Source organism: Planococcus citri, chromosome 5 (assembly GCF_950023065.1).
Source record: "Planococcus citri chromosome 5, ihPlaCitr1.1, whole genome shotgun sequence".
NCBI lineage: Eukaryota > Metazoa > Arthropoda > Insecta > Hemiptera > Pseudococcidae > Planococcus > Planococcus citri.
In genome coordinates, this window is record NC_088681.1 from 24077926 (window position 1) to 24105885 (window position 27960).

General features: G+C 31.1%; 3 protein-coding genes across 6 annotated transcripts; all 3 read right to left on the minus strand.

Annotated features, from left to right (window-relative positions):
- Positions 1-1207: 1207 nt before the first annotated feature.
- On the minus strand, positions 1208-4044 carry LOC135848870 (FAD-linked sulfhydryl oxidase ALR-like). 3 transcript variants are annotated; one of them, XM_065368944.1, is made up of 4 exons: positions 3792-4044; positions 2099-2147; positions 1878-2025; positions 1208-1797 (listed from the first exon to the last, which is right to left on the minus strand). In XM_065368944.1, exons 1-4 carry the CDS (start codon positions 3873-3875, stop codon positions 1623-1625), a joined length of 456 nt encoding a protein of 151 aa, XP_065225016.1. In that variant the 5' UTR covers positions 3876-4044; the 3' UTR covers positions 1208-1622. The 3 variants fall into 3 exon arrangements, with proteins under 3 accessions (XP_065225016.1, XP_065225015.1, XP_065225017.1); XM_065368943.1 differs by lacking the exon at positions 3792-4044 and adding an exon at positions 2215-3611; XM_065368945.1 differs by lacking the exon at positions 3792-4044 and adding an exon at positions 2268-3349.
- A 293-nt stretch (positions 4045-4337) lies between these two features.
- On the minus strand, positions 4338-5975 carry LOC135848869 (large ribosomal subunit protein uL13-like). Its single transcript, XM_065368942.1, has 5 exons — positions 5816-5975; positions 5429-5559; positions 5248-5357; positions 4554-4822; positions 4338-4477 (listed from the first exon to the last, which is right to left on the minus strand). The coding sequence occupies exons 1-5, from the start codon at positions 5855-5857 to the stop codon at positions 4391-4393; spliced, it is 639 nt and encodes a 212-aa protein (XP_065225014.1). The 5' UTR covers positions 5858-5975; the 3' UTR covers positions 4338-4390.
- A 1312-nt stretch (positions 5976-7287) lies between these two features.
- LOC135848868 (potassium channel subfamily K member 1-like) lies at positions 7288-26312 on the minus strand. 2 transcript variants are annotated; one of them, XM_065368941.1, is made up of 4 exons: positions 26081-26312; positions 9338-9493; positions 8636-9034; positions 7288-8547 (listed from the first exon to the last, which is right to left on the minus strand). In XM_065368941.1, exons 1-4 carry the CDS (start codon positions 26295-26297, stop codon positions 8303-8305), a joined length of 1017 nt encoding a protein of 338 aa, XP_065225013.1. In that variant the 5' UTR covers positions 26298-26312; the 3' UTR covers positions 7288-8302. The 2 variants fall into 2 exon arrangements, with proteins under 2 accessions (XP_065225013.1, XP_065225012.1); XM_065368940.1 differs by lacking the exon at positions 26081-26312 and adding an exon at positions 12868-13334.
- Between the last annotated feature and the right edge of the window lie 1648 nt (positions 26313-27960).

A 27960-nucleotide genomic window follows, 5' to 3' on the forward strand; every position in this document is an offset into this window, starting at 1 on the left:
GCTCTTGCTTAAAGGATGCTTTACTTGTCTTCTTACCAAATTTTGTCGTAATTTTCAACTAAAATGGTGACTCAATTCTTTTCATGTCTGGTGTTCTATATAATCATTCGCGTTGGAAATTGCTTCTTCATTATAATCACTTGAATCTTTAAAATTGGAAATATATTCATCTACTTACCTTTAAATATGTGTGAATTCGATAAGAAGGGCTGAGTTACAATTTAAGTGAAGTAGCTGTAATTGAAATAGGTATTAATCATCCTCAAATGTAATCTTTTTTAATTATGACCCTTACATATGTATGCACAAGATTTGAACTTTTTTCATCTTTTCATGTACCTACTCGTCCTTATGTAGGTAATATGACAGCAAGAGAAATACTTACATATTTTTTACTCATTCAAGTATGATTGACAATGGATCATAACAGTACCTATTTGATATTTGAGACAAAAATAACGCTCATTTTTTCGCGTAAATTTATTCAAAAATTTGTAGATATAGAATAGAACAGCGATACCTATCTTTTGATAAGCTAAAATAATTTTCAAGGAAAAAACTTCTACTCGGTAAGTAATGAAAAATAGGAGTCTCGTAGAATTATTGAGAAGGTTCAGATTGCTTCTGAAAATGCAATACGTACTACGTACCCACAACTCACTGCTCATAAGAGAGGTACACCTATTTCAACTGGCACACAATTTTTTGAACAGGACGAAGTTACATTGATAGAGCATTTTAAAAATATACCACCTCCAAAAATTTCAGTCGTTGAAGTGCATTTTTGATTTTTAGTGAATTTTTAAAAATCAAATGTGGGACCGGAAATGAGAAAAAATCAAGAAAGCTAAAATTAGGTAGGTATTATATCAAATTGATGATCTGTCGAATTGATCATAAACTGTTTAGAACAATTTTGAGCAGTTTTATAGCCTCGGGCAGATCTTTTAAACTTGAAAAAAAATTTCACCAAGTGAAGATGGAAATTGAAAATTTACTATTCAAGTCTAGCGAACAAATACGTACCTATTGTGAATTATTATTTCATACGTATGTCTCACGTATTTTGAATTTTTTTAAAGGCAACAGAACTGTCGATCAGTTTAGGAGAAATAAAATGTGTGTTTAAAAATACGTCGGTTTGATTTACTCTGATTCTAACCCGAATGAATATTTTAAAATAATAATAATAATTGATACTCAAATATGAATCAATTAAATAATGATTTATTTTCAATAATTCAGTGCAATTTTAACAAATTTAAAACAACGAAACGTAATACTCGTAGATACCTAAAATACAACATTTAAAAAAAAAGAATGATTTTTACAATTAGTAAATCTGTACAGTGATTTGTACAAATATTAGTTCTCATACTGATGGAACACAGTTTAAAATTTCGTCATCATTACTACGTATAAAATTAGAAATTTAAATACCATATTTACAAATCCTTTTCGACGTAGAAAAAAATCGAACGTACATGATTCGACGAATTAATCGTAAAATGAAAGATTTATTCGTAATTAAACAAACAATAAAACCAGCACTTACTTAATTAAAATGCAAGTAAAGTTTCATAACTTACTCGTATAACAAAATTTGGTAACAATATAGTCGACTATTTTCCCTTTATATCACATGATCCATCTTTCCATCCGGTTTTCCAACGTTCGTCTAATAAGGCGCAATTGAATCGCGGTTTACCCAATTTCTTATTTACTTGATTATGAGCCCAACATAACCAATGTTTCAATTCGTTTTGGGACTCAGTTCTCGGAGGTTCTTTCGTTATCCTTAAAAAACAAAAGAATAAGATTAAAGTAGGAGAATCACTTAACAAGTAGAATTTACAATTTCAACTGATTCGACTAACAATCTGCTGAAATCTCGAGCACAGGTTGAACATGGGTAAAATCTCGAAAAAATTCGGAAAAATTCTTTCATATCTTTCTGATCATCAGGAGTCGGTTTTTCGGGGTAATACGCGGCCATGGTATGAAGAACGCCCCACGTACTATTACCTGTATCATTTATTAAGTTATTCAATATGGAAATCTTTGTTATCCGATTTATCAGAATAAATTATTAGTTTACCTAGTTCGCTCTTCGTCAAAGGGCATTCTTTCTTTTTGTGGTCTTCTTCCTGTAAACATCACATGGGTCAGTGACTTCATAGCAGTAAAATATGATAGATTAGTTAGAATGCTTACGCTTTGATTTTTGAACCACGATTTAAAATCGTTACAAGCTCTACAAGGTTTACCTTCTTCATCAAGACCGGGCGCAGTACGAGATTGTGAATAGAAATCGGCTCCGGCATGAAAATTATTTTTTACAAAAGTTATCACGGATAACATTTTGTTCGATTGGATAATAAAGTCATGAATAGAATGAAACAGAACTTTCCTAGATGATTTCAAATTTGAAGAAATTTCGGCACAATTATGGCACAATTTTGCTCAATCAAAAACACATGTTGATAAGGAAGTGGAGAATGATAAGGAAATAGTTGTAAGTTTTATTCACCAGAGTCGCTGCTCTAGTCTACTTTACGAGCGTCTGGAGTCTGACATTACACAAAACCTATCCGCCAATCATATTGCAAGTAGCACTTTATTTATTTTTGTGCTTATCATCATCCTTTCAATTCGAACTAGTTTGAATGTATAAATGATCAATAAAGTAAAAAAATAGACGTAGATGACTGTTTAATTCAGCACGAAATGAAAATAATGAAGTAATCACAAAATTTAAATCTCATACTATGTATGTTGAAAAAGTAGTTTGTTACCAAAATAGATAACAGTCAATCTCACTTTGAAACATCATTCATTTCAGATTTCAGAAAAAGCGAACTGGTAAAGTATAAGTAAGAGAGAAGATGATGATTATAATAATGATTTAAATAATTAAATTGAAGGACTTTGAGAAGTGTGAGCAATTGAATTTGAAAACGCCTTCCTTCTTCCCAAGTACGAGGTCTTGAATGGATGATGTTTCAAGAGTATGAATTTATTTTCTTCAAATGCGTTCGAAGTGCTGTATATTTCGCAAAATCTTTCCGCACAAATGTCATAGGTACTATTGAAATTAGATAAATAAAAAACTAAGTAAACCGTTTTCATTACGTATTCTTTTAATAATCAGTAACATCACAACACACACATGAAAATCAACGATCTTAGTGATCTTACCAAGTCAATTTGGACATGTTTTTACTTTTTTTCATTTTCAAAGCGACATTTGAATTGATGGAAGTATATTAATTTTATTTATTCATCTATTTCATCATAGAAATTTTACATTTTTGATGTTTTTTTTCAAAATTGAGTTCGTTAGCATCTGATAATATGATATTCAAACGTGATAACGAGAAACTCCTCCCTAACAGATTCTGATTGGCGGATAGGTTTTGTGTAATGTCAGACTCCAGACGCTCGTGTCAACTTTTCACCAATCAAAATTTACGAAATTCCGGCAAATGAGTTATGCAACTTATTTAACATCACGATGTTGATCAGCCGATCAGGGACGGGCGGGGGTTGAAAAAATCCTTGCAATTGCAAATAATGAATGATCGAGTGTTTTCTGGTGTTTTCTCTTTCTCTCGAAGAGAAAATCTTTCAAGTCATGAAGAGTATAATTTTGAGATTTGCATGATAAATACGGCTACACTACTCCAAGAACAACTGGATAAGTTGTCTACTCGATTTTTACAAAAGGTATTCCGTTACGTAGATAAGCATACATACGAATCAATGCTGATCCATAATTGGTTTTCACTTACCAGAATTTCTGCTTGAAATTGAGACAATACAGCTTTCCTGAATTCCTGCAGATCACTGTCATCTGTATCGGTTATTTTCTTCATGTTTGCAACCGAACATGGAAATTTTTAAACAAAAAAGAATGGAAATTCAATCAATACACTTCCCGAAAAACTCACAATTTGAAAATCAAGTCACCACTATTTGAAACGCACTATTTCAAAATCATGTCACACGTAATGCATCTATGTAAGCCAGTAACGAAGTGGGAGCAAAATGCAGATGTTTTAACGTATCGAAGTTTAAATTATTTACAAACAAAAAGATGAAATGCGCAAATAATTCGTATTTCTAAACAACTCGACTAATGATTACGTACACTCAAAAAATGAATCGAACTCGACGAAAAAAATGTTTTGAAATCAAGTTTAAAATATGCAGAATAAGAAACATTCGAAAAATAAATTTCTCGCGAATCTCAAAATATCAATTTTACAATTCTGAACTGAGCTACAAGTTTCGAACATCGTTTGCAAACCAAATACAAAAACAATTCAACAAAATGATGGAAGCATTTTTACAGTGGTTTATTTGAAAAAAAGAAAAACAGGTCATAACATTAAGCATGGTATCCGTATTGACGAATGATTTCGTTATAAGGTTCCAATGCCTTCTTGGCGACTTTCTTAGCTTTTCTGGTCAGTTTCTGTAAAATAAAAACAATGATTGAGATTATAATTGAATCGAGCTATACATCTATGCTCGATTAATAAATAACTTACCCTTTTCACGGATAATTTCTTGGCGTTAAGTTCTTCTCTCTTGACTCTTCTCTTAGCGTAATCTTCGATAACGTGTTTATATTTCCATCCAACTTCGTGCGAGAGACGATCAATAGTGCAGTATTTTCTGCCCAGTTGCAAAGATAGGACACGCATAGCGAGAGGTACGACGAAAGTTTTTTGTTTCGTGTAACGAGCGGGAATGTCTTCAAAAGTTCTAAGACGTTTGAGAGCACGGTCACCTCGGGTGGTTTTATGAGGAATCATACCTGAAACAAAATAAAATTAGTACGGTAAGCTAAACATAGATTAGATGTATTCGAGAAATCTAAGGCAAATATCATTGACAGTGATCAGATCATAACAGCAGACATTAAATTTGGTTACTCATTAATCAAGTAGTTTCATTACTTTCAAATAATGTAGGTAAGGTTATGTTTTTAATCATCGTAACCGTTATCCGAAATTTCTAGCACATCATTTGAAAATTTTCATCATTTAGCATCAAATAATGTAGGTAATTTCATTCAATTATAATCATTACGCTAGAATCAAAGTTAAAAATAAACGAAAATCGGATCTCAACCACATCTCATTACATAAATTTCATCACAGTGAATCAAATAATGTAGGTAAGATTCGTAATCATAGACGTGTTAATAATATAAAATGCATCGGTCTGATCAATATTTACCTCTAACACATTTACGGAAAATGCATCGAGGAGCACGATAGTGATAAGGTCCTCTGGCTGGATTGACATTACAACGTTTACGTAAGAACGACAAGTACTTAATTTTATTTCTGTAAATGAAAAATAAACATTATCAAAACATTTGAGAAGAGTACGTTGACTCGAAATCAAAAACACATACCTATAGAAACTGCCAGCGATGTTGATTTTGTCGCAATTGAATACTACAACACGATTACCCTGTAGTAAAGCTTTAGCAACGTAGGAAGCCAATTTTCCTAATAAATGGTCTTTACCATCGATGTACAGCCGCTGAAAACGAAATGAAATCTTATTATTTTTGCCAACATAGGTGGAGGCTTCAACATAGATATTTTAGGACAATGAAACACCGCAGGAAACACGGAGAGTTGGATGAATAATTCAGAAAACATTTCACCATGAAATGAACGGCGGGATGAGAAATATTACAGTGAATTTACGCAGGATAGAGGTATTTAGATACGACACGACTGAGAGAAGAAATATTAAATGTAGTGAGTTATAAAGCTTTCAGTTATCAACTTACTTTACTGAACAACCCCTGAGGTTGTACTCCACGTCGTGGCATGGTTACCGAAGATATTAATTGGACGAATTCCTAATTATTTTCAAATAAACTCACAATAATGTGGAATTATATACTTCACCATGATGAATTGTCTCGTGAAAATTTTTGATGCCAACATTGTAACCGCAAGGTATACGATGTTTTTGTTGGATTGCAGTGTTTTTGGGTTTAAAAAAGTGAAAATGATAAGACATAATCATTTTGATTTTTTTGCTCAAATACTCGTTAAAAGTTTTGTAAAATAATAAAATATGAATAATTATTTCTTGTTAAAGTCAAATAATGAGCACATGTCTTAAAACAAAGCGATTTCACTGAAAAAAATTGAAAATAAATATTCGAATACATCTTGTGACAGTTGTGACGTAGTATAACAACCTGTCCGATTATTTCGTTGGTGGATGCGGCGAAGATCAACAATGACGTCACACGTTTGCCGGTTTGCGCGCGTTGCGATAAAAATTTAAAATAATTATTTTTTCATTTTCAATAATTTATCAAATTTAAAAAAATTTGAAATCAAAATAATTCAAATGATTTTAATTTTCATCATTTTTAAATAAAAATACCTGATGCGAACTCTCTTAGCGCTTTCTTCATATTGTATAGCCTTTTTGGAATTTACGTCCACTCAGTCTAGCAGGAAATTTTCATCAGCCAATTAGGCGATTACGTTCAATCAATCATCATTCGCTTATCCCGCCAAAGAATTTAGAATGTTTGCTTCACTTTGAGAAAAAATTGAAAGATTTTCAAAAATTAAAAAATGTTGAATATTCAACCAAACTGGACCCTCATCACCGGTACTCCAAGTCCAAACATGAACACTATTTTAAGATGTTATTTCAAAAATGTTTTTTTTTGCGTAAGTAGTCAAAGTTCGTTCAGAGTTTCGAAAAATGAATTCATTTGAAATCATAATAAAAATCAGGGATTTAAAAATTCGATTTTTTCCAATTCAACGACATTTTATTAAAAAAATTCAAGTACAAAATACATATCAGTAAAATTGCATCAGCATCATTATTGTTATTTATCAATGATAAATTAATGCGAGAAATATTCTTGAATTTTCGTACAATGATAACAAACAAAACAAACAATAGGCTAACTAGTTTTCATAAAAACAAAAACAGAAAAAAATTCGATACCATGAGAAAATCAGCTCTTTGGCTAAGTTTTTGAAACCATTATTAAAAGAAGAGTACCTATACTTCGCCTTTTTCTTTACGTGCTAAAAATTTTCCAAATCATCCAAATGACATTTTGATCACCCCCCCTCCACCCCATCCCTTCCCATCAACTTCCAGAACGTGAAAAGATATTTTTTGTTTTAGATTTTAATTTTTGGCACAAATGTAAGTTGGTTTTTACAACTATTCGCCTACGTTATTTTGAGTGTCGACGTTTAAAATAAATGCAATTACAACTCGAAAGATAAGTATTAAGTATTACATTTCACGTACATACCATATACAACTACATACGAGTATTTATTAAGTATTTAATTACATAGGTACGTAAAAAAAATCAACACACAAAAGTCAAATTATTTTAAAAAATTAAACTTTTTTTTTGTTGAAAAATTGGACTACTTGCTCACAGGAATACCACCATGCAATACGTACTTGGTGACTAGGGAATTCATCATTTGACACATACAGTAAATTTAATGGTAATTTTGTAATAAAACATTATTTTAAAAAAAAAATACATCTCATTCATACACACAAATACAACCAGTCATTAGTAAAAAAAATCAACAAAAATTAAAATATGTACGTAATAAACTCCTTAAGACGACTAGGTACAAGAAAGGTAATCGCGTGTAACAAGAAGACAATAAGGGATAATATTTCTATAGATTACGAACGTTTTATTTTTAAAAAGCCAATGGTCGTATGTTTTTTTCCTTTTTTATTATTACTATTTTTTTTTTAAATGCAACGATTCCGTAACTCGAACGGCAGTCTCAAGAAAATTTACCCCAAATGTACCAAATTTATCTCACTTCCATCTGTTTTTTGGTAGGTAATTCCGTGAAATGGGTCATCGAAAATTCTACATTCGCATTTTAAAATGACTTTAAGCGCTTTAGCCTTTCCCACTCTTTGAAATATTTTTAGTTGGTATTTTGTTTATTTTTATAAACTGCAAATACCTACCTATGGTATTTTCATCCCCTTGTTTGATAATTTAGGAAACTACACCGAAATTGTAGGCACCAATACACACGAATACAAATATTTACGTAGGTATCTGTTTGCTTTCATATTCAACGGTTTTTTCCCCCGCTACTTTCTACACCGTTCAGAGAAAAGATCGAGTCATTTTTTTTCTCAACCAAGATGGAAAATAAATTAGGTACTCTCTGTCGGGTCAGTTCGTCAAATCTATCAAACAATTCCCATACCCTTCATCATAGGTACGACGTGTTATCTTTACTTAAGGCTCGACAGATTCTGGCAAGCTTGTTTGTGTAGTAACTCGATCATAGCCTACTAAATCGTTGGTACTTGCTGAAGTGTAATTTCGTACTGAAGAACGGCGTCGGTTTAAATGAACCCTTTCGGAACTGTCTCCATCTGTATCGCTTTCCAGATTGAACAATACTCCTATGTTTAATTGAGGGATGTCGTTGAACATGGTCACGATGACGAGAACGCATAATAACGAAAAGAACAAATAACCTAAACGATAAACATATTTATATTAGAAAAAATAAGTAGGATATACCAATAAAGATAGCTTTGTAAATTATCGTAGATAGATACGTACCAGTGGAAAAAAATTTGTATAACGCTCTATACTGCTGATTAGGCACATCTCCTGGGATATAGTCACCCAATCCAACAGTGGTCAACGTGATAAAACAATAGTATAGTCCATCAAGATAATTCCATTCTGGTTCTATGGTTGAAAATACATATGCCGGAATGAATAACAGAAATATGAGTAGGAACGCAGTAACTACGATGAAGTGTAACATTTTTATTTGAAATGGAGTCATTGTATGGACCAGCTTTTTGTGGAGGAATTGCTCGAATATGAGTATGGGTATCATTACTCGTTGTACTACCGCTGTGCCGAGGGTCAATGTCAAAGGTAGTCCTACAATGATGTATAATATACAGAATATCTTGCCCGCTGTCGTCCTGGGAGTTATTCGTCCATAACCTGTGTTAACAAAAAAATATCAAATGTTAATAAAGCGTAAGATATAAAAGTTGTATAAATTATGTCAAATGTATTAGGTATATGTCCAAATTTGAAGACGCTAGAACAGTAGAACACTGCAAATAGTGTAAAAATCATTGCCCCTTCAATTCTTATGCTAGACTAAATTTATGTACTAAAGAATCCTATTGTTTTTTTCTGGGTCTTTAAGAAAAAAATTCATACGAGTTGAAACGATTTTTTTTTTTGTCAACTTGGTAGGTAGAATTTTACTTTATCGTATTCAATTCTGTTTCAACTAACCTATGGTAGTCAAAATGGTAACCGTGAAAAATAAAGCTTGAGAAAATGACCAATTCGATTCGCTGCTAGGATATGCATATGAATCATTGCCTTCAAAACTGACTCCATTATTGTTCGCTTCCAGAGCCACCGTCAGAAGATCGTTTAGTTCTTTTTCTGTAACATAAGAAGAAAAAAAAGATCGTTGATTAGGTCGCCATGTCTTTGAAAGTTCGAAATGATCATGAATGAATGAATTCGTCGAATATTATAATAAATTATAATGATGTTATTTTGACGTAATTTTCACATTTTATAAAAAGGTATGGGTATGTACGATTTTGATATGCGCAAGTTCATTAATCTTTGTTTCATAGCATCAACTCGATAATAGGGTGTTTATCGATGATGATGATCGCGCCATCCTATTTTCTTACCCATTCCCTCTCTTCACAACTCTCGTTCAAATCTGAAATCTGACGCAGATTTTAATAATTCGAGACGCAAATTGTGATTAAAAAATTTTAATTACCTACTACCTAATTCGACACGTCATTCGAGAAAATTTCAAGAAACAAATTTACACAATTTAAGGAAATGTTTGAAAAATGATTTTTGGCCGGTTGCAAAGAGCTGTTTTGGTTCAAGGAACTACGTCCCATCACGATACGAATAAATTATAAAACAACATTGAATTGAATCCTGCTCCTTATTTCAAGCCAAAGTTTTTTTCAACGTTAAAATGTTTTCAAATTTAAATAAATTTTATTCGAAATTTAAATTTAAAAAATTTGTTTCATTTTGAAAAGTTTTTCGCTTTTTATTTTAGGTAATAAATTTTTTCCAAATTTAAACATTTCAATTTTACCATAAATTTAACAAATTTTTACCTAATCAATTCAAAGAATCCATTTTTAGATTAAAAAACATTTTTTATTTTGTTAGAAATTTTGAAAAAAAAATAAATGAAATAAAAGTCGCTAAAAATTGATATTTTACCCTACTTTGTTCAAAACGTTGTCAAACATTTGCAAGTGGTATTTTAGAAGGTTTCAACTTTAAACTTTGAAGATACCAATCACAATGAATTGTAAAAATTACCCCTTAATGAATTCTAAGAATAGAGAAGTGCATCATTCTCATTCACTCGATCATTTTTTCCCATTTTGTAAAATTTTCTATTAAAAGGAAATGGAAAAATAATGTAAGGAAATTTTAAACGAAAAATGCGTCGTATCAATTTTTTTCCATCTAACAAAAAGAGTGCAAAAATGTCTATATCGCAAACGCACCGCGCCGCATTTCAATATACAGAGTTTTGCTCTCAACGAAAGTAGTAAATTGCCAGAAAAACATTGAATATTAACTTATCACGATAACATTTCAACTTAGCTTGGGTTTCGTGATATGAAAGCACAGATTTGGCTGACAAGGTGAACATATTATAGTAACCATGTGGATGTGCATTGGAAAATCCATCGAATCGAGATATTGATATCGCGCAGTACCATAATACAATGTAATTTCGATGAAATTCTACATAATGTATAAAAATAACTAAATTCGATTCGAAGAAATCGAGTAGGTATCTATAGCTATCTCCCATGTGCCACTATACCTACCCGCTGCGTATTTTTTGTTTTCTACAGAAAGAAAAAAAATTACCACACAATGTAAAAATTTACTTTCCCGAGTTTCTACCATTTTTTTTTTTCAGACGCTGTAGACGTAATTGGGTTATTATCTTGAAACCAAATGATTAGATTAGGAATGAACTTGTTTGCCCTTTTTTTTTTGCAATATGTGAGAAATTAACGAAACAGACGTTCTCATAAAAATTACCTAGACAAATATTTCAGAAGTTCGGCTTCTTTAATTGATCTTGAGATGGATAAAATCATCTCCTTGTGGCACTTCTTAAAATTTAATCCGACAAGGGATTAAATTTTGGATTTTATAAAATGTTTCTCAATTATTTCAACCCTGATCCCTCTCAAAAATGAATAAATAAAATAAAATCCGATTGAGCAGTTGAAGTTTTGTAGTCAGATAAAATAATTTTTTTTACAACGATTTTTCAGGGTCATTTTTTTCGAAAAAAATCCAAGAGATTGGTAAAAATTTGATTTGTAATTTGAGAACTTACAATTTCAAAATTTCATGCATATAACTAGGGACTTGACTTTGATGAAAAATTGAAACAAAATGCCATTCTTGTTTCATAAACATACAAAAAAAATAAATCTAATAGGTACTTTATTGAAATTTGGTAAATTGATTTTTTTTTTTTTTTTTAATTGAGAAAAAATTTAGAATTTTACGACTCATGCTAAAGGAAAAAAGTGTTGATGGGGAGGATGGAGGATGTAACACTTATTATAAAACATTTTGAGGAGGAAAAGCCAGGACAAACTAAGAAAAAATATTACTGTAAAATTGCAAAAATCTAAAAAAAAAAAAAAAAAAGGACAAAAAACCTGTTAATATTGAGGTAGGTACCTATTTCAAAAATTGAAAAATTCTTTGGATGATTACGTTACTCAAAGAAATAGGAACTTTAAAATGAAAAATGATGAAAACTAGATTGAACTTTTCACCTTTTTTTCAAAAAAAAAAAAAAAAAAAAAAATCGAAAACGTCCTCATAAAAATGACTGGAAAAATCATCTTAAAAAAAATGTAAACAAAACTGTCAAAAAAAATTAAGTAAGTATTTTTTAGTGACAAACTTTAAAAATCAACGATAAAATTCCCATTTTGGGGACGTGAAAATCTAACTGAGGTCAGTGTATTGCCCTTTGGATCATTCATCAAAATGGGTCAACTCATCAAAAGGTTGATTTGATGGTAAAGGAGGGAAGGGAAGTACCACACTTGGGTTTTGAAGAGGTTTGGAGAAAACTGAGTTTGAAACCAATGTTGCCAACACTGTGTGGACAAGGGGGAACGTGAGAGGATACCTAATTACCTACCTAATCTTATCAATGCAGGTGAATAATGTTTTTATTTTATCATCTTAACAGTGCTCAACGTCATTTCTTCATTTTATAGAAATTCGTGTTAACTGAAGGAGATTTGAAATACCTATAACGAATATTTATTTAAAATGCGAGTAATTATTTCCTACACGAAGATAATGTAAATATACTACACCTATCTTATCTAAGATCAAGGTTCTCAACATTTTATTGTTTGGTTTACTTCGATTCTTCTCACGTGACTGATCTGATTGGTTTTCGATAAAGAGCTCATCATTCATACGTATATTATGTAAATTTCTCGCACCAATTTAGGTAGATAGGTATTCGTCGAATTATACAACCATAATGTAAAAGCATAGGAGATATCCTACTAATTGTATTTACTCAAAAAATATTGACTCGAAGGTAAAAATAAGCTGATTTATGCAGAAAAAAGTACACAAGAAGATACCCAATTATACGAGAAGATATCTGTATTTAAATCCATCTCCACCCGCATAAGTTGCAAAGTCAAACAGAGAGAAACTACGATAGGTAGGAAGGTAGGTAGGTGTAGGTATTAATAACGTACTTGAGATGCAAGAATGCTCCATTAAAAATTGAGTTAACTTTTCTTTGGCTTTATACTGAGCTTTTCTCTCCATAGGCGACTCCAAAGCGGCGAACATTAAAGCTCCGGTGATTAAATACATAGCGTAGAACAGGATGAAAAAACAACACAAAAAAGAACTACGCCGAAAACCGTAAACTTTTCGAAAATGAGCAGTTCGAAAGCTCTCCATATTTGCTATTTGAATCATATCGTAGATTCTTAACTATATACCTAGCTCACGAAACGAAAACTCAAATTATACAATCCATAACAAGGAATCTCATCACTTGATATTCTATCGATATACTCGTCATCTCAAAAATTATAATTAACACGATACCGAAAAAACAATAACGACAAATTCGCGCCGGATTTTTCAAACTTTTAAGCGAACATCGGAAGATCTTTCGCCCAACGAATTCGACTTGAAAATGCGAACGTAAAAATTACTTATCTACACGACGAATAAATATTATTCATGCAGATAAATTTCCAATCCCCCCACTACTTTATTTACCACGTATTGTAATCTGGTTACTTTATCTCATATTATCGCTCTTTTGGTATTCATCAGAACAAGTGAAAAAATTAGGTGACCTTTAACCTGCTTGGCGTTGAAACGATAAAACCTGCGAGTGCGAATGAGCGATTTTGTGTAAGATTCGTCATTGCCTTTTGTTCTCGACTGGTTGCTGCTGAATGCCGGTGCCGGTGTTTTTCACCACTTCACTACCGTCCTTTGTGTTCTTGGGCACTAGAAAGGGACAAAGTACAAAGGAAGGGGTGTTTATCTGCTCTTCAGGAAGGAAGGATGCAGCAGGTGACTGTTTATTAGTTAAGATTTTGTCTCAAGTTTAAGGTCCACTTTACTCATAGGAAGCTGATTAATGAGAAATTGTCTGGGGGGGGGTGTAGGTATGTAGGTAGGTAGGTAGGTAGGTAGGTAGTCATGCATCGAGAAGTAAAAATGCACCTGTTTATTACGTAGATGATTTTGCATAAGGTTAAGGTCCAGATTTACTCTCTTTTAAAACGTCAAAAATAGGAAGCTGATTAATGAAAAATTATATGGGGAATTCGTGGTACCTATACAAGAGCAGGTTCTCAATCTCAAGTCACGTGAATGTAACGTATTTTTTTTACCACTTTTCGTTGAAATTAATGATAAGAAAAATAAGAAAATGGAAGTACGTACTTGAGTATTTTTAGCATACCTAGCGAAGATATAATAAGAAGCTGAATAAATAAGTCGAAACTACCTGTCATATGGGTAAAAATATACATACGTGCAAGTAATTGATTCAAATGGATTTAATCAAATGCAATTTTGGTAGCCTTCTGAAGACAAAATAACCTATGATCAATGGGTATAAATAGGTAATGTTGATAAAATTACGTTATTCATCAGTAAGTTTTGGTTAATTTGAACAAGCGCATAAACTCGAAGTGATTGAAAACGTATCATTCAGTATTACCTACATTATACCTACCTACCTACTTATTTCTAGAACACATTTTAATTTCCAAGGCTGGAGGGGGAGAGGCTCGTCATCATTGATATACGTTGAAAACATATCGATATTTCAAGGACCAATTCAGGGAATCTGGAAACATATATTTTGGTATGCATAACACATTTTTATTGCTTTTTTTTCGATTTTTACGAAAAAGAAGGAAGAGAAAAGGAGACTGAAACCTCGTGTAAGTCGTGTAGGTAAGCATGAAAATTTTGACAACATGTCAAAATGTATATAGATTTCTAGGTTTTGATGGACGCTGAATTTGAATTTTTGGTTGATTTCACGTTTACTCTGACTCTTCTCGAGAGAAAAGTCAATGAACTGTTTTGCAACACAATTTGTCGCTTTTAATGGATGAATTTTATGAATATATTAAAGCTTTGTTAAAGTAGCTGACGTGTCGAACTCTGGAACGACCTTTCTAACGATGCGATATTTCAGCGAAACGTGTACTTTAAACCCCAAGAATCATAACAAGCGTCAAAATTTATACAGGTACCGCGGAAATCGAAGTCTATTAATTTTACATACATTAAAAGTGAACCGGCAGAAGGCGATGGAACGGAAGGAATATGGAGATACTTCGAGTAGGTAATGGGGAAAAAGTAGACGATGAGGATGGTTTTGTATTTTAGTTGTCTATTTCGTTCATAATAAGTAGCTTTAGATTACAAATGCAGGAACTAATTTGACTAGAAATTTTTTTTAAATTTATTTTTTATGACGAATGTTTTTGAAGCTCTTGAACATTTGCCATCAAAATATAAAAGCTTGCGGGAGGGAGGAGTGTCAAATTACCCACATTACCAGTAATTTACCCAGAAATGACCAGTAATTTACCCAGAAATGACCAGTAATTTACCCAGAAATCACTAGTAATTTACCCAGAAATCACTAGTAATTTACCCAGAAATCACTAGTAATTTACCCAGAAATCACTAGTAACTTACCCAGAAATTATTAGTGATTTACCGACAAATTACCAGTGATTTACCCAGAAAAAACCAGTAATTTACTCAAAAATTACCAGTAATTTACTCAGAAAAATCAGAAATTACCAGAAATTTACTCAGAAATTACCAGAAATTTACCCGGGAATTATCAGTATTTTCCAAAAAAATTACCAGCATTATTTAACTAAAAAATTACCAGTAATTTACCCAAAAAGTGGAAATAACCAGTAATTTCCCAAAAAATTACCGGTATTTTCCCAAAAAAATTACTAGTTTTTAACCAAAAATTACCCAGTTACATGTTTACCAAAAATTACTAGTAGGTATGTAATTTACCAAACTTACCAAAGTTTGCCAGTAATTTACTGAAAATTAGTGATGATTTACCAAAAATCGAAAATTATCATAGAAAATTTATGAAAGTTTTATCCTATAGTTTTACTAGTGACTCCATTAGCATCAATTTATCAAAAATTATTACCAATTTCTCTCGAGTTGGCAGTAATTTAGCACTGTCTCAAACACTGGTTCTAACCTTGGTCTGAAAACAAACACTCTGATTGAAAACAGTGTCTGTCACAATCGCTGGTTCTAACCTGGGTCTGGGTCTGAAAACAAACACTGAATAGGTTTGTTCGTTTTTAACCAGGTTTCTTACCCGGGTAAGGTTAAATCCAGAGACCTGTTATAGGTCTTTGGTTAAATCAGGGGTAAAAAGTGGAGAGCGGAGTAAGGAGAGTAAGGAAAGTGTAGACCCGGTTAGACCGAGTAATAAAAACGAACAAACCTATCGAAAACAGTGTCTGTCACAAACACTGGTTTTAAATCTGAAAACAAACAATGATTGAAAACAGCGTCTGTCACAAACACTGGTTTTGGGTCTGAAAACACACACTGATTGAAAACAGTGTCTGTCACAAACACTTGTTTTGGGTCTGAAAACACACACTGATTGAAAACAGTGTCCGTCTCAATTAGCAGGGTTTTCAAAATGCTGACAGAATATCAGAAATTTTACAGGATTTTGAATAACCAAACGTGGCGCATCTTATTGCTCTTTGAATACATTCCATGTCATGCATACCATAAGAAAATTTTCATTCTGATTGGACCTTTGATAGTCTGATATTTTCCTTGTGAGAAGAAATTAGAAGTTACCTACTTAATCTAAAAAATTTCAGTTAGCTACTTCAAAGTAGATGAAACACTTAAAGTTGACCGTTACCATAACATTGGAAATTATTTCTATAATTTTATATTGGTTTCGTAGGTCTCAGACAAAATTAGTTTTTTTATTTTATTTTTTTAGTGTTTATAATTACTTAGATTATTACACCCTACGTCAAAAGGTTTATATTGGATGTATGACTCCGCGGTTATTTTATTCCTTCAAGAAGTAATTTCAGCTCTCTCCTCATCCTTCTCCAGCAGAGTCTTGAAATTTTGTGACTTCGGATTCCAAAAAGTATTTTTTGTACCATATTCTGACTTACCTACCAAGCTTATTTTTTCAGTCTGACATTGAAAAGTGTTCCCATTTTTACTCACAATTCGCTCTTTCTAAACATTTTTTCCCGCGGTAATTGGCAATTTTGTACCCAAATCTCATCTCACGTATTGTGTTTCCGCTTAAATTTTCCTAAAAAGAAAATTCAAACACATTATAAACAAAATACCCTGAACTCGTCGAGACGCGACGATGCAACGCTCGAAGTAGGTAGCTGAATACAGAATTTTTTATATGTATTTCGCGAGATATTAATGAAGAATCTCCGGAGAATTGAATTCAACTTTAATAGCTATCTCTACCCTTCTACTTATTTAGAGAATCTTTTCGCTGCTCGAGGAATTAATTTTTAACGCTTCATTTTATATCAGCGTAGAGAACACCCTGACGCGACAGTACACTTTTACCACTCGAATTACTCCTTAGCTCTGTTAGAAATTACTTGTGTATTATCTAAGCTTGTTTAGAAATCTGCATTTTCGTCTTCGTAGCTCCGTCGTCGTCGTCGTCGTCGGTGTCGGTAAAAAGTAGCTTTAATTACGTCAGATTTTGACGCAGCGGAAACGCAGAAAGTAGGCGAAACGAATGTCACTAGAATTTATAATGCGTTGCTGATGCGAACTATCACTTTACTAATTTCTGCTGGATTTGGATAATAAGCTACCGTGGATAAAGTTGGTTAATGTAGGAGGGTATCTAGATGAATTTCAACGAGAGAGACTTTAGAGCTTTGTACATTCTTTAAATTATTACTCGCCCGTGTAACTTAAACTTTGATATGTTTTTGAAAAACGTGACGCTAAAAGTAAAAGCTGCTTTTCGATCGTTATACTTACGTATATTTACCTGTATAGTTATAGCTACATTTTACACTTTGATAGATCGTACTTACGAGTTTAAGACTTAAATCTTAATTTTACGTAGCCTACTTACTTAGTCACTTGTTAAATTTTGCGATGAACAAACAAAATTAGGTACCTACGAGTTGTCGAGTGGTTTTTTCCATTCGATAGTACTGATTTTATTTGAAATGTTTGTATGAGAAAAAGGCAAATCAACGCTCTCGTTTTTCATTTAAATACACATGTCACATGATAGAACGATTCACGTATGATAATTTGTCTTTAAGAAATCTTATCAGTAATGTAGATTGATCAATGAATACTGCAATCAACTTCAATTTGTAAATAATAAAGATTAAGTACCCAGCAATGTACCGATTGGAATATTTTTCAAAGTAAAGATATTATTTTACAGAAATAAGATTGGTTTTTAGTCAAATTTTCTTAAAAAAAAAAAAAAAAAAAAAACACACATCAACTTATCTATACCTATGAATGAAATGAAGCAGCTCAAAATAAACGAACTCACGAAGGTTTGCCAGCATTCAAAACCGAAGGGGCAATTTTATGAGCATTAAAAATTCTGGAAACACGTTTCTCGAATTTATTATCCGAAAAAGGCTTCTATTACACGATATTGGTGTAGAATGTAAATGACGTAGGTATCAAAACAATACAATTTGATATTTAAACAAAATATATAGCCTAGGTACTTTGATTATCGATGGATATAACGTCACTGTTTTGATTTCTTGTTGAAATAATGATATAGCGAAGTTCCATTTCCGGTAAATAGGTATATATGACCATATTGTCGGCTCTTTTATTCATTACAAGTTGATTATTTGCAGGGTTGTACAAAAACGTGTTTTTTTTAAAAAAAACAAAAAAAACGTTTTTTTTTGTTTAAAACGTTTTTTTTGTTTTAAAACAGTTTTTTTTACTTGTTTAAAACTATGCGTTTAAAACGCGTTTTCAACACGTTTAAAATGTGTTTTAAACACAAATACATTCGTTTTGGGTTCATCAGACATCAATTTTTAAGATGTGACGTCATAAAATAGCTATACAGCTCAAGAAATATTGAAAAATTGGAATCAAAACACAAAATTTGTCTCTAAAAATACTGTTTGTTCAATTTCACTTTTTTTCAACAAGAAATTAAAAAAAACGTGTTTCTTTTAGGAAATTGGAGTTGAAAAAAAACACGTTTAAAACAAAAAAAAACACTGTTTTAAACGGTTTTAAATGGCCTTTTTTGTTTAAAACATTGTTCTGTTTTTTTTCAGTTGTTTTAAACGTGTTTTAAACATGTTTAAAACATTTTTGTTTTAAACATGTACAACCCTGATTATTTGAAATAACGCGGACAAACATGCAAAAAAATCAATTAAATCTGTATGTACAGCGTAGTTATGTAGGTAGTTAGGTATCCGAATATATGAAAATGTGTCAACATTCGACACAAACCCTAATTACAAGGGAAGCAATTAATTTTTTTTCCACAACAGCGTTTCGATAGATTAAAAATCCATTCATACAAATTATTTAATCCTTTGGATGTTCAAGGTTGCAAAAAGACACGATGTTTTTGCAATTTTTTTTTTTTTTTTTTTTTTGTTAAATCTATAAAAAATATAATATTGGTTTTTAAAGACAGAACAGGGGTATTTTTTAACGTAGATTTTTTTACAAATAGGTAGATATTTTTTGATAATTCAACTCGCAAATACAGAATTACTCGAGTCAAGAATATATTATGTAGAGAAAAAAAAGTTCACGTGTCATAGAAAAACAAATTTCAACCACCGCTGGAGTATCACCATCATAATTAATATATTATGTCGTTATTGAGACGAGGAATCTCTCGTGATCGATTATTTTAAATATAAAATTTCCATTATGCTTCGCTTGACCGATGAAACTTTCTGACTGATGCGACATTTCGGGTGATAAAATTTACCCCTATAGCCTATTCGAAATGAAATTAATTTATTGATGATTTCGCTTGCCCATTGCAAAGATTTTGTTCGTTTAGCGTAGGTTTTTCAATATGGTAATTACCGTCGAGTTGTCTCTTATTGTTAATTTTTCTGGTGTTTTTGCCGATATGATGTCCATTCGATATTTTCAGCAACGAGTCGAAAATTTCATGGTGGTTGAAATGAAACGCGTGTGTTTTGTCGTTTTTAGAAATTGGTGAAATATCGTTTTGATAAAATGTAGAGAAATTATCACCTCGAGGATTCGACCAGTTCTGAAATTTTTCGGACTGGACGAAGAAGAATTGATGCTCAAATTGATCAGAAAAGTCATAAGAAAGGTTGATGCGGTTTTTAGGAGTTGAATTAAAAATTAAAATAGGATGTGTAAACTAAATTTAGGATTTTCATCTTAACACCTTCGCAAACGAGGATTTTTTTTTTTTTTTTTTTAAATAATAATTAAATGGAGAAAATTTTGAATTTGATCCAGAATATTAATTCATCAAGTTCAACTTCCTGAAAGTTCGAGTGTTGTTTTCTGGATCATATTTTTTTAGGAAAGTAGACTCTACTTATTATTTACCTACCTTTTCATAATGATCCATCGTCGTTGAAAACAATTCATGATTTTTCTACAGTCAAATTACAGATCACGAGTACCTAATTCGTCCTTTGTGACGCATTTTCTTTTCAAATCGTAATCTTTTAAATTTTAAACACACCTACAAACAATACGACTAGGTATACACGCCTATTTCATCAAGTAAAACATTTAGTACCAATAAAAAACAACATCCAAAACATCAAACCGTTGAAAAACAAAACGATCTAAAAAAAGAAAATATTAAAATGCAAAGATTTTCCCAACAAGAAATAACAAAAAAAAAAAAAAAAAAAAACGAGAACCATTAAAATGGAAAAGAACAAAGGTATACTAGGGTATTTTTTTATTACACGAGTACCCGTGATAAGTACTACTCGCCGGCTAAATTATTCTTTAAATTACCATACAAAATAGGCGAGTAAAATTTAAAATAGGTAGCCAAAATGAAACCATCGGCATCCAGGAGCAAGTAAAGCGAGGTGTTTTATAACGGTTAGTGTAAAATAAAAGCCTCGTTGATCACTCGAAAAAGCTATCAATATGCCGAGTATTTCCTATTTTGAAATTTTAATCGCGTACAGACATTCCTTTCTAGTATGTCTTTACATAAACATTAAACTTCGCCGAGGGATTTTTATAAAAAGATTATTCATCGGCGCGATTTTTCTCCAACGTCATCGAAATATACCCACCGTGTACCGCAAAGCCAACTTTATAGCTATAGGTATTCGTATCCTTATGACAGATATCTTATAAATATTATAACAAATCGATCTTTACGTCATTTTATTCTATTTATTAAAAAATTTACGAAGGTGGTTCGCTAAAAAAAATATTTTTCTCGATACTTTTTCCATCTCGTCTGTTATTTTTTTTCTTTTATCATTATCAAATTCGTTAGCGTAAATTTATGTTCTAAAAAAGTGGAGTGCAGTTTTGAAAATCAAATTTCTCAGGTTCAATTGTGCAGATTTGTCGAATAAAAAAATTTACTCAGTTATTATATTTTTTTTGTCGAATAAAGTGTTTTTATTTAATCGTCGCTTTGTCGCAAATTACGAGTAAGGCTCTTTTTCCCAAAACTTTTAACGTCATCGTTGAGTAAAGATTTCAGTACGCGTAGTTTTTGGAATTTTCTCAAAGGTGCTATTCATTTCTCCATGTGTACGTCTTCAGTTTACGTCATTTATCTTTTGGCGTGCCTCGAAGGTACATATTTGTTTAACCCATCACAGTTCTGTGGTAATTTTTGGCACAATTTCGCTTCAGCCGAAAACTCGTCCAGAATTCGATTTAATCCAGATATCTACGCCTAACCTTCATCTTATATTTTTTCAAAAAAAAAAAAAAATCCCATTGCTTTGATTACCTACAAAAATCACATGTAAGCCATGTTTGTTCTCATTATTTCACACTTTTATTAAACATAAACCAGTTAATATACCTACAGTTATTTCGAAAGGATTTTCAGCTATAGGTTATATACAGCGAAATGTGAGTCGTGAACTTGAAAATTTCGTTCCAATGTTCCATAAAAGATATAAATGAAATTATTTTTAATAGCTTAACAGCGTCATTTTTGGAACCGACGACGTCCAAAAAATTCACATTTTTATAACGATTACGATTTTGCGTTATTCCCAAAAGACGTAGAAAACGCCTTTGGGTATGTTTTTGTTCGCGTATGTCACTTTAACGTTTCCCTTACATATACGAACTGAAATGTGTTTTGTTTGTCTAAATAGCTAAGCTCGTGTACCGCGATTCAATAATATAAGTTGTTGTAATATTGCGGAAATGTAGCTCGGTGTCGGATTTTATTGTTTTATGTATAGATACAAATAGTATACGAATAATGAATTTTCCCAGCTTTGTCTCTTACATGTATTTTGCTTCAATAAATAGGTATAGGTCTAATAATACGAGCAATATACATAATATCTGATGTGAGATGTGACTCGTGTTTCGAGTTGTTGATAAGGTTGCACAATCGTTTCCTGAATGACAACGGTGGTGATTGTAAAATATGTTAATAAAGTTGCCTATACCTTATTCCGTGTTTTGTGAAATCTAAAATTAGTTCGAAATAAACACGAGAGTAATGTTGTTTAATTTGTGAACAATCAATACCTACATATGTCTATCTTTTGGGGAAAATATGGTAAATTATAACTTATAAACAAACAATTAATGATCTGTAGTTTTTTGGGGAGAAATGGGGAGGGGAGGGGAGGGGATGAAGAAGGCCGAAGGGGAAATTATTGACTGAGAAACATAAATTTGTATTCTGTGGTTCAAAAACAAGATTTTTATGAAAGAAAAAAATACTCGAACGTTAAATTAAAAAAAGTAAAAAAAATATAGATTTGTTTATAAAATAAAATTTTGATGTTTTCAAAAAAATGATTTGTATTTTTAACTAAATGTTGTATTTTTGAGAGTTGGTAGTTTCCTTCGACTTTGCGGAATCTCTAAGCAAGATTTTCAAAGCAAAATCATCATTTGAAAAAAAGTTATGCATCTAGAATAAAATTACATTCCAAAAAATGAAACAATAAAAATCGTAATTTTTACTACAAAAATAAAATCAGTTCCCCTGAAAACTCACATCATTTTTATACCAATTTGTTCATTTTAAAATGTTCAGTTTGGACTTTGTGTGGTCGAATATCAAAAACTCACATTTTCATACCATTGAACTAGAAGCAAATCTAGTATTCTCGAGGTTTTACTGAAAATAGCTAGGAAATTATTCGAAATCAATAACTAAAATTTGAAAAGCTGAAAACTGAATTTTCAAGGCGGAAAAGCTCAGCTTTTCACGATGAATACAATAGTTGAAAGTTATCAGTAGTGAAGACCTACTTTTAAGTTTATCCTTTTTCGCGCAAACTAGGCACTTAATTACACCCTTGAGTGGCGTAAAAGAGATCCAATTTTAATTAATCAAAATTCATAAAAAATAATAATAATATTTTCTAAGGTTTTCGAGGACAAAAAATGAGCTTGAATATCTGGAACTTATTTTCTGCCTACAACTTCTCGATTATCACTCAATAATACGCTCCTATTTAAAAAAAAAAACAACATTGAAACCATTTTAACATTTTTAATTTTTTTAACATTTCAAATTTCTGAGAAGAGGTTTCTCGTTTTGCCCTCTTCTTCCACCCCCTACTTCTAAAAAAGTTGGTCTGTAATTTGAGACATTTTTTGTTTAGAGATTCATCCCATTAAAAATAAAAAAAAATCTATGAAAATTGAAAATTGCTTTGAGAGAGTTTGAAATGAACGATTCTCGACTACCTAATACATTAATAAGTATTTGAACTTCATCTTTTTTTTAATTTAATTTTTTTTTCATAGATTTGATTGTTTGCAGCTAAAATGAACTATACATACTTAGCGGTTTACAAGAAGTCATTGAGAATCAGGATAAAGTTACGTAAGAAACCCTTCTTACAAAATTGAGATGAATTGTTCTTTTTTTGTGAATTGAAAAAAAATGCAAAGTCGTATTTGAGGATTGATGAAACGCATAGCTAGGCTTATTTTCTTTGTACCTGTTGAAAAAAATTTACTCAAGCTAAGCAGTAAATGTATAACGATGACCTATTGAAGTGAAATTGACATCGTCATCGTTCGACGTCCACGTAAAATCAGCCCAACAAGGAAAAATTTCAGTTTAATTGTTTTATAACAGGAAATTATTGTCCAAAAGATAGTTATAATTAAATAACCAATTAATGTTTCAGCCAACTCAATCGTTTTATAATTTACTAATTTAATAGTCGAGATATTTTATCGATTTTGTGACTAGATGAGGTTAATATGATAAAATTATTATTGGAATCTTATTAAAAATCCATCACACTTGTGTAACTTTTGACTCGAAATTATTTAAATTTTGCATTTTGTCAGGCATGAAATTGACGTCTTTCAATTTTAAAGATGAATAAATTTATTTCATCGAAAAAAAAAATTCAACGACATATATTCTGTATTCAAATTTTAAAAAGAGATCATGTTCGATTATAAGTTATAAATTATGACTTTTTTTGATCAGCTGTTTAGAATCGACTCTTACACCCTCCTCACCCCCCTCCTTTCATTCAAAACTTCGTGAGATGAAAGAAATACATATCATTACTAAACACTCTACACGCGACACATTTTGGCCAACTACAACTAGCCCTTTCAATTACTCGTACCATTCCTACATAAAACTGCAACAACCAAAACACCATACAAGATAAGTTGTATATTCTACTCTTTTGCAGGGATTGCGATCATTTAGAGTCACACTGTAGATAGGTACTATACTCACCGAACCAATCGAACTTTAAATATTTAAATGAAATTTTGTGAGAATTCGATTGCTCCGAAAAGCTAGACTTTTATAACGGTCAAAATAAAACTCAAGTGTCATTGAAAATTGCGAACGATTTGAAAAACCAAAGAAATGGAATTCAAATATAAAGTTAGGTAGTGCTTTGAGTTTGAAATAGGAAAAACAGCATCCCAGTATTCATTCTCGAATACCTACTCGAGCTAAAAATAAAATACAAATAGAACATCGCGTAGGTGTATACCTACTTATTCTATCGAGAAAAAAAAAGTTGAAACAACACATTCTACATAATAAAACAGTATAAACAATAAATAAATTTAATATTCATTTTTTTTGAAAATTAAAAAAAAATTCCTAATTTACCTAAAAAAAACTTATGAAAATATTCGAGGAAGTAATTTCTAATTTAGTTGCAAATCCTAGAAAGTTTTAATTTTTTTTTTCACTTTTAAAAAGAAGACAAGAATATTTCAATCGAGATGTTACGTCGTTTGTTGTACAAGAAGGTAAAAAATGAAAAAATAATCACGTACCTGCCCTTGAAAGTACATACTAATTTAACCCTAATTGAGTTTAGGCTTTTTTTTTTCATTTTTAGGGAAAGGTTAAAAAGCTATTGCGTAGTAAAGTCTATTAAAGGTGATAAGATTATTAAAAAAATCCTTTGTAAAATTCCATACTTGAAAATTGAATTTGTACTCGCGCCATTGAAAAATAAAACCTTTCATTAAAAAGGTAAAAAGTGATCTGGAAAAGGAGGATGAGATAGTGTTTTTTTTTTTTTTCATTTGAGTTGGTAAATTAGACTACTAATTTAGCATAGGTACTTTCAAATTATCAGCCACTTGTTGATTTACCTTCTAAATTTGATTGTTAACTTATATACCTACTCATAGAATTTCAGAAAGTAGGTTTCATTAAAACATACAGCTAAGTCTGTTTGAAATCAATGAAAATTTGGTTCACTAAATTGTCTGAAATGGAATTTTTCTATCTAATTAATTTTATTTCAAATCAAGATGCACACAACACAGATAACAGCTGTTTAAAGCAAAAATATTAATTTCTGTAAAAAAAAAAAAAAAAAAAAAAAGTACATATAGTTCCACATTTTATCATTTGAGACTTTTATAATGATCCTTTTCAATTTGGCCTATCAAAAAAGCTCAAACAATGACAATAAAAGAAAAAAACAAAAACAAAAAAAATTGACTCATCTTCAAAAATAAAAAATTTGTTCTTCAAATTAGGTACTCATTTACAGATAAAAAGTAAATTCTAAAAAATTGTAAAACGTCTTCGAAAACATATCCACAACTACAAAATCCCACTCTAATAACTTTCTATAAATTCTTACCAAATTTTCAAAAAAAAAAAAAAAAAAATCTAATCACGAAAAAATCAAAATCACCAATTTGAAAATTTCTTACCTTTAATCGCAAGACACGGACAATCTGCTTTATTAAATAATTGACGATACAGAAACATGAAATTTTTACTGGCAGTTTTCGAAGACCTTTCGGCCCTTTCGATTATCGAAAACACGTGAGCACCGAACACCAAATAGGCCAAATAGAATAAAATGAATAAAAAAAGTCGACCCGTAGGAGTGCGAAATATTATATCAATTCGTCGAAATCCTATCATAACTGAACAATGTACAACCGAGTTGATGGAAAAACTCAAATGCTGGGCAATTTTCCTCTTCCAGCGTCAACGATAAGCGGTGATTTTCCAACTTCGCAGACTCGCAGTGTTACCCAAATGGGGAGAATTTTATTGGCCGACGTAATAGGGATGAATTTTACGCGTGGTTGGGTAAAGAAAAAAGAAAGAAAAACGAATTAGGTAGGTATACGAGTATACGTACGAGAAACGTTTTTCTTTCAATTTGACAATGGTATCTGAGGTGTGATCGAATGAATACAAATTATTTGCGGTGGAAAATCTGACTTTTTTTTCCTTCAATTTTACAGAGCTTCGAATTGTGGTGGAGGATTTGTTTCTTGAAAATATTTCCTGCTGGATTTTACATCATGAAGTTGCGATAAGATGTACACGTAAAAATTGAATTGACTTGATATTCGATTAAAATAAAGGTAAAAAATTATATTTTTAACCTTGGAAATCTGTTCAGTTCAACGTTCTTGAAAGAAGATTTTTTCATAAACAAAATATCACGTAGATACTTATGCCTATTTTAATTTTTACGTGGGTTTATTTCAGTCTCAGGAATTTTCAAAAAGATTATAAACTGAGATGAGAAGAATTTATCGAAAAACAAGTTTGTTAATTCGTAATGGCTCATAATAATTTTAACGAATTAATTCGCTGCGGGCTATGTCGTTTGAAATTTCATTTTTCAAATTACGAATTTCAAAGTCGAATACCTTTTGATGAAATTTTACTGTAGTTATTTTTCCAAGTAAGTATTTTTGATTTGGTAGATATATTATTTCAAAAAAAAAATAATAATAATACCTATCAAAGTGTCAGAGAAAAGTTTCATCTATTTCATTTAATTTTCATGCCATTTAATCAGCGATTTGGTTCAAGTTATCCCACAATGTTGATTTTGTATTTACGTTTAATGGAAACGTAAAATTTATAATTTTTTATTTAAAGTAGTTCAAAACTGAACATGTGCATTGCCTGTGAGTTTTCTGTACTGTTGAATGTTGAGATAAATTTTTCATTTAATATAAAATCAGAAATTCATCAATGTTTGAAATATATTTCCCAATTTTTTGAAAATTGGAATAAAATTAACTATCGCAATGCAATTTGTGAAATTTTTTTGAAACCCTAAAATCTGCATTCAATATGAATTCATTTATAAAATTAAAGTAAGAAAGTTCACAGATAAATTTGAAGTTTTTTCATCAAAAATTTTTGCCAGTGTCTGCAAAAAAAAAAAAAAAAATTATTAATTATTAACAACCAGCTCACTTCTTTTTATATTCGATCTTTGAAGTGAATTTCCTTCTCATAATTTTTACGCCTGAAAATGTTCAAAATCATTGGATACACCCAGACTGACCAAGGTCAAGTACAAATAGGTATCTAATCTAATTTCCAGTGTGGAAAAACTTAATAAAACGATTTTTAAGCACTTTTCATGCTGATCGAAGAATTTTTCCAGAAAATGTTCAATAAAAATGAAAATCATTCTATCAAAAAATTACCAACCGCGTTACTAGTATATTTCAACGTTGTATCATTTCGATGTTTACAAAGCCTCTATACAAATATTGGCGTTATAAACGTTTAAAAGTGCCATAAATAAAAGATAAAAATCAGCTTCGTTTAA

Excerpts from the sequence above, each read along its gene's own strand:
- LOC135848870 (XM_065368943.1), bottom strand. The coding sequence starts at position 2,361 with ATGTTATCCGTGATAACTTTTGTAAAAAATAATTTTCATGCCGGAGCC. Across the intron at positions 2,148-2,214 it reads CGTGGTTCAAAAATCAAAGC|GAAGAAGACCACAAAAAGAA; the intron begins GTAAGCATTCTA and ends TGATGTTTACAG. Across the intron at positions 2,026-2,098 it reads TTTGACGAAGAGCGAACTAG|GTAATAGTACGTGGGGCGTT; the intron begins GTAAACTAATAA and ends TAAATGATACAG.
- LOC135848869 (XM_065368942.1), bottom strand. The coding sequence starts at position 5,857 with ATGCCACGACGTGGAGTACAACCTCAGGGGTTGTTCAGTAAA. Across the intron at positions 5,560-5,815 it reads CTCAGGGGTTGTTCAGTAAA|CGGCTGTACATCGATGGTAA; the intron begins GTAAGTTGATAA and ends TTTCGTTTTCAG. Across the intron at positions 4,823-5,247 it reads TTTCCGTAAATGTGTTAGAG|GTATGATTCCTCATAAAACC; the intron begins GTAAATATTGAT and ends ATTTTGTTTCAG.
- LOC135848868 (XM_065368940.1), bottom strand. The coding sequence starts at position 13,096 with ATGATTCAAATAGCAAATATGGAGAGCTTTCGAACTGCTCATTTTCGA. Across the intron at positions 9,494-12,867 it reads GGAGCATTCTTGCATCTCAA|AAAAAGAACTAAACGATCTT; the intron begins GTACGTTATTAA and ends CTTATGTTACAG. Across the intron at positions 8,548-8,635 it reads ATACAAATTTTTTTCCACTG|GTTATTTGTTCTTTTCGTTA; the intron begins GTACGTATCTAT and ends TTTATCGTTTAG.